This window comes from Sitodiplosis mosellana, unplaced genomic scaffold (assembly GCF_009176505.1).
Source record: "Sitodiplosis mosellana isolate CC-2019 unplaced genomic scaffold, AAFC_SMos_1.0 Smas_scaffold_3052, whole genome shotgun sequence".
Classification (NCBI taxonomy): Eukaryota; Metazoa; Arthropoda; class Insecta; order Diptera; family Cecidomyiidae; genus Sitodiplosis; species Sitodiplosis mosellana.
In genome coordinates, this window is record NW_022598294.1 from 1 (window position 1) to 6,702 (window position 6,702).

A 6,702-nucleotide genomic window follows, 5' to 3' on the forward strand; every position below is an offset into this window, starting at 1 on the left:
CTAGATCCGGGTTGGTAGCGTATATAAACGCGACCAACCCGTAGGCTTAGTTAGTTGTTCCAGGGAATTCATTGTGAGCAGTTTCATATTTCTTCTGCAAATAAAAAGAATCCAGCAAGAAAGCAATAAGAATTAAAGTGATTTTTTGAGATTTTTGAGAAATAAAAAATAAAGTGTTTTTCATTCATTGCTTTATCAATCATGTACAAAAAACATTAGAATAATGATGTTCACGTCTAGGGGTTACCGACATAAAGCATTTCTTGAAAAAAGATTCGTGCGAGCTGGATTCGAAATCGCGAAAACCGCAGTGAAATCAGACGCTTTACCTGCTGCCATCGGATTTACAATTATTACGTTACGCAAAACTCTTGCTGATTTGTGTGAAAGTGCGTTCGGTAAAAACAATATATCGCGTTTTTTGAGGCCATCAGATCAGATCAACATTGATAATACTACATTGGAAACTCCGAAAAATATTACCAAATCATTAAGTCATCGATCTGTGCCAGATTTCAATAAATTTAACAACAATAAAAATAAACGAGTAGTTATGAGAAAGAAAAGACAACTCGCTCTCACAGCAGGAGCTGCACCAGCTATTATTGGTTGGCTAGGGAAACAGCTTGGATGGGCTATAGTTTTCAGCGTTTCAGCAGCGGCTGGTGGTGTTGCTGCGGAAATGGCACGAGATCACTTTGAACGAGCGAAAGAAGAGAGAATTAGCCGTAGAGCAAATGACTGCAATGAATTTAATTCGGGCTGCATCTCAGGTGTTTGTTGGAGTAATTGCGGTCCACGAGAAGATTCGAGCGATTGGAGCTTTACTACACATAACATTACCGAAATACCGCTTCAGTTTGCTGGTTGTAATTAAGATTCAGATTGCGATAGGTGTTGGAAATGTGCAACACCATGTCAAATGGAGGGGGCTAAAATAATCAATGGTAGACTCGTTTTAAACAAATCAATAGTTTAATATTTTTTCTCACGTATGCTTTTTTTCTTCATTCTAAATTTTTCATCTATTTTTTTTCTTGTACGTGCATATTTTTCATTCATTTTTATACGTAAATTTTCTTGATTGTGCGTTTTTAATTTTTTTTTAATTCATTTACATTTGTATGCGTTTTTGGTTTCTTTGATGAAATAAAGGTTTTTGAGTGGAACACAAACATTTGTGTCTTTTTTTCTTTTCTTCTTCTTCTTCTCCCGTTTTTTATTTTCTTCCAGCTCACATATATTCAGATAAAGGTTATACGATTCATTTGGTTAGACAAGGGTAAGCATTAGATCGAATGTATACTCATCGTCTGTCTTTAAAATAGACAAATTTTGAAGCAGAAAAATACATTGGGAGGAGAGAGAGAAATGCACTTTTGTATGCATCATACATTCACTTCTTTGTGTTATTCAAAACAGCAGCCAGCGAGTAATGCGCAAAGCTTTTGTTGCTGCTTTGTTAAAGCATTGGAAACTATTTTCTAGTTTACCAAGGCCCATAACATTGAATTATTGTTACATTGCGGAAAATAACAAAATCTAGATAATTGTTCTACGGAACCCTCTTGCAACGCAATTGCTCACGTACATTGTATTTAACCCCAATTGTAGTTTGGCAAAAGTAAACGATGCTTACTGTTCGGTTAACTATTCACTGCAACGCAGAGCAGTTTCCAAAGAGTGGTAATCTGCTGCACAGGCGATTGTAAACCAAAATATACGCCTAAACAATGAGAGGAAACGGTCAATAAAAAAGAATGGGCCGTGGCTGTATTGAACGGGCTGCTTCCCGAAAACGCACCCGCCTATGTCAACTTTCATGAACATGAGGTTGAGATTTTGTGTATGCTTTATTGGCAATTGAGCAGCACGGATATACTCGGAACGCGTAAATCAAACAATGCGTCCGAAATGTTTGCTTTTATCTTGCATAAATGTAAAGCGAATGCAAAAGAGAATTTTTTCCTGGAAGCCGTCTCTCTGCTTGACAGCGTAAAAACGGGTGCAGCAAGGCACGAGCATATACTAGCTTTGGCACAAAGATATTACTGCGAAATAGCAACTGCGCTGGGCTGCCACAGTCACTTGTTGGAAAAGTTTTTCGTTTATTTCAATATCCACCATTACAATTGTCGGCACACAATTCTTCGGCTGAATGAACTTTTTGCAAAAACAGAGATGTGCAGACAAGACAGATTGGCTTATACCAAAAGAGGAAATTTCGGACCTGTTTTTTGCGTTTCTTCCGAACTCGGGCGATGTCAGCGATAGGTTGCTTGAATCGTTGAATCGTCTAGCCGAGCGAATAACTTCTCATTTTGCGCGGTTCATTTACAGGGTAGGCTCGTACTCGATTAAATTGCAGCTTGAAACCATCGGCGGCTACATACGTTTTATCAGGGGATTGCGTGCACTTACGGGACCACTTTCAGATTCCGCCACAATTGCGTGTTTAGAACTGCTTGCAAAGGATGTAACATTCTTCATAGATCCAAACGGATTGCCCAACCCGTAAAATCCGTCTGTTGGAAGCACAAACGAAAGCTGAAATAACGCCTTCATTTATGCTTCCAAGAATCAGCAAAAACCTACCAAATTTAAATTAGCTTAAGCAAGGTTCCAAATATGGAGCGAAAGGCAGACGGTCGCTTCTGCGACCATCTGGCACTCCATATGCGGGTGATGTGTTTAGCAACGCATCATCACGCCCAAATACGGGGTGGATGTGCTCATCGCAGGATGAGCTCATTCACTACCGCCAGATAAGGGGAATTTGGATAAACAAATGATCGCGCTCATCCCATTCAAATAGGGAAAATGCAGTGAGTTCATCAAATGATGAGCTCACTTGCTAGATCCGGGTTGGTAGCGTATATAAACGCGACCAACCCGTAGGCTAAGTTAGTTGTTCCAGGGATTTCACTTTGTAAGCATTTCATATTTCGTCTGCAAAAAACGAAACCACCAAATTGAAGGCAAAATAAAGTGTTTAAGTTAAAGTGAAAATTAAAGTTTGTTTTCTTTTGCTTTCAATATTAACATTGGTCCTTCGACTGTGAGGCAAAATTTGCCTAAGTGATTTGTTTAAATGAAGCAAAAAACTGTTACCGTTTCCTGAACTCAAACTACACCTCTTCCAGGTGTGGGCGCGCAGGAAAACGTATTTTTTTGGTACAGTGATTGTTCTCTGAACTCAAACCAAACCTCTTCAAGGTGTGGGCGCGCAGGAGAACATATTTTGCGAAGTGAAAAGAAAAATAAAATTGATGAAAATAAAAGTGTGCGCGCGAAGGGAATGTGTTCATAAGTGAAAAAAAGGGAAGAAACACGCATGTTTCCTTGTCAGTGCAATATCCATCAAAAAGTAAACAGTTACCGGTCTCAGGGAATCAAAATTCATTCTAAACCGATGGATCCGTACTGTTGGATGGACCCAAAACCGAATGACTCACGAGACCAAACATTTGTCGCACGCGAAGAAGAATTTTTAAAACAAGCTACGTTTTCGTTAGTGAATCAACCAAAAACTAGAGAGGAATATATTTGTGCAGTTTATCACCTCGGCATAAGAGGCAGATACGCGATATTAATGTGTGATCGATTTTTTTCGGGAAATTGACTTTTAAAAATCCAAGGGATAACAGACAGTGAAAAAAGGTTAGTGTCGTATAAATGAACCAGTGGTTGCCAGAGAAACAAGCCAGTTTCAGGAGAATAGTGCGCGTAACTGGAACATTCACCGAGTTCCTCAGTCAACTAGGCGACCAAAATAGCCACGACTTCCTGATACAGCGTGACAATTATTACAATCAAGTAAGAAGTGAACTTTTATCTCTTATCAATTTGTGGGCACAGTATTTTGGTGGAGTGCCACCCACATTGCCAGAGCATATTATTGGAAACTACGAGGCAGAACTGGAACGGGAAGTCGAGTACGAGGCTATAACCAGGCAACAGGACAGGAGCTATTTTGCGCGCATTGAAGGTGTTTACCGAGAGATAGTAAGGGACCTGAACGAAGAGTTTGAGACGGGAAGGTACGAGTAACAAGCGAATGGCAGATTGGCTGAAAAAATATCGACGCATTGAATACTGACTAAGAGTGAAGTAACGCCGGAATACTTGAAAAATGCGACGGCAGAGGATCTTCAGAAGAAATTAGACCAAGTGATGCAAGAAGCAAGATCCGGAATAGAACTTTACTTTCCAAAATCTTCCACGTTGGGTTCCAAAGGGGGGAGCACTGAACCATTCCCTTCAATATCGAGGTTTACTCCCTATCCTAGATGTTCACAACAGAACACCAAATCTGGTAATTGTAATAAACAAAATGGGCAGACCAATGGGCAATCGGGGAAACAAACAGTGATGGGCAAGATGAAGGAAATACAGAGCATGCTATAACTCTGCGACAATTGCAAAACCAAACACATTCAATCAACCGCAGTACGCACAAAAACAACAAAACATGTTCAATCAACCACAGTACGCACAAAAACAACAAAATACGTTGAATCAACCGTGGTATGAGCAATTTTTTGCAGCATTTTTTAGTGTGGTTCTTTTCAATTTGTAATTTTTTCAGTTTCGATTACAACAGCCCCGCAACAAGTGTGGTTGCAAAACAACAAAATACATTTAATCAGACACGGTATGCACTTCGCTAATTGTAATTTTCGACGGCATTTAATTAATTTTTTTGTGTTTTTCAGGTGTGTTCAAGAGTTGTCGTCAACTGAACTACGACAACACCTTTTCCCAGATTTTACTTGTTTAATTAATTTTTCAGGAAAGGTTCTGACACAACGGCCCAAATTGGTGGTTATCAACAAACCAACTGCAATCAACACGAATCTACTTACAACGCTCAAAATTTTCCGCAGAAATATTATTACAGTCTCCCTGAGAAAAACTACATCAGCGTGCAGGAGACAAGGTAATTTTCTTTTTTTTATTTTCCATTGTATTATTAATTTTATTATGATTTTTCTGCAGCCAAATTGCTGATCCGGAATGGGCTCAGTTTGTTCCCGATGACAGTGTTTCGGTTTCAAACGCCATTTCGTTGTCCGTACATTTCTCCGACAACAATTTTTTCGCTCCTGCAGCTCTTCCGTCGGGTGCATCATTTTCCAATGAAGAAAATCGAGAAACACAAAACTACGGAGGGGAATCTCATACCAACAACGAGGAAAGGTGCGAATCATTTTTTTTTTTGTAGATAAGTTAATTTTTTGCTTTTTCAGTGATAACGACAATGGTTCAAATCACGACGGTGATTCCGACGACGGTGATCAAAACGAATCAGAGAGCGCCAGTGATTCTGAGTCCGATGATGCGGCAGAGAGCGCCAATAGCTCTGACGACGCTAGTTCCGGCGGTGATTCTGATTCCGATAGTGATTCTGATGACGATGTAACAGAGAATATTTTCAACGGTCAAAATATTTCTCGAAAAAACGGAGACACTGGAAACGAGACAGAAGAAAACTGTTTAGTGACGCCATCCTTTTTGGATCTCTTACGTTACAAATCATCGACCAAACAAAAAACGCCAGAAGAAATTCAAGAAGAAAAAGAGCTCGAAGAGTATACGGCATCTCTAATAAAAGAAAGAAAAGAGAAGTAATTTCGAAAAGCCATCTTTGCAAAAAGATTTCGCATACTTTTCAATTTTTTCCAAAATCAGGAAAATCGAAATGCACACAGTACATGTTTTGGGAATTTCTTTACATACGCTCATTTTTTCATTAGTATTCAAATCGATTTTAAATCCTAGTGGAAAACAAGTAAAGAAAAACCCGAAAAAAATTCTTTATAAAAAAGCCAACTAGCAAGGCATCAAAACAACTTATATGAAAGTCGGATTTAGCTACCAATTTTTCTTATTTTTTTACTTATGCCTCTCCACGCAGAAATAGTTTGGTAGAACACGTTTACATGTAAATGAATCGACGATATGCATGAATATTTTTTTGACAATTTACGTAATTAGGGCATTGAACAACAGACAAAAAAAAACAGAAAAACATTATCTGACCTTGTGCAGAGACTCATGTGAAGTTTGTAAATCAATCAAAATTTAATGTGGATTGCCTTGAGTTGTAATTCTGGGAGGGAAGGGCAATTCCAAATGTGCTCTGAAGTATAAATATGCTGTTGTGTATTACAATCAAAATTAGTCAGTTGAAAAAGGCATAAAGTCAAACACATCAAAGTAAGTAACATATTGGGTACAGCTAAAGAAAGTAATATATTGATTGAGACGTTGAGAATTGTGAAGATAATATAGAACCGTCTGAAATACATTCGGCTATGAGTAGCACGCTTAAGCGAATTGCCAATGTAATAAAAGATCATCGTGGATATTTAAACTTGAGGACTTGCATCGAATTATTGAAGGAAAAGCAGCGCTATATTGATGAAGAAGAAAAATATTATAGTGAATTGGAATTCGGCTATATCAGACTTTATTTATTGACAATGCTTTGCGACTGCATACCATCTTTTAGAAGTTGTCAAAAATTAAACTAAAGAAACAACAGTAAAACGACAAGAGGAAGAGAAGCGAACAACAAGAGAAGGAGAAGCGGAGCACTTATAAAATGAAATACACAGAGAAATTCCTAAAATAGATCAAACGAATGATATGATATAATATAATTGATACCATTAAAAAATGGAATAACAAAATTCGGAA

At 38.3% G+C, this 6,702-nt stretch overlaps 1 protein-coding gene across 1 annotated transcript; it reads left to right on the forward strand.

The window, feature by feature from the left end:
* Positions 1-3,675: 3,675 nt before the first annotated feature.
* Positions 3,676-5,631, forward strand: LOC129571656 (clumping factor A-like). Its single transcript, XM_055451471.1, has 6 exons — positions 3,676-3,816; positions 3,859-4,040; positions 4,589-4,654; positions 4,793-4,939; positions 4,999-5,199; positions 5,250-5,631. The coding sequence occupies exons 1-6, from the start codon at positions 3,676-3,678 to the stop codon at positions 5,629-5,631; spliced, it is 1,119 nt and encodes a 372-aa protein (XP_055307446.1).
* The last annotated feature ends 1,071 nt before the right edge of the window (positions 5,632-6,702 follow it).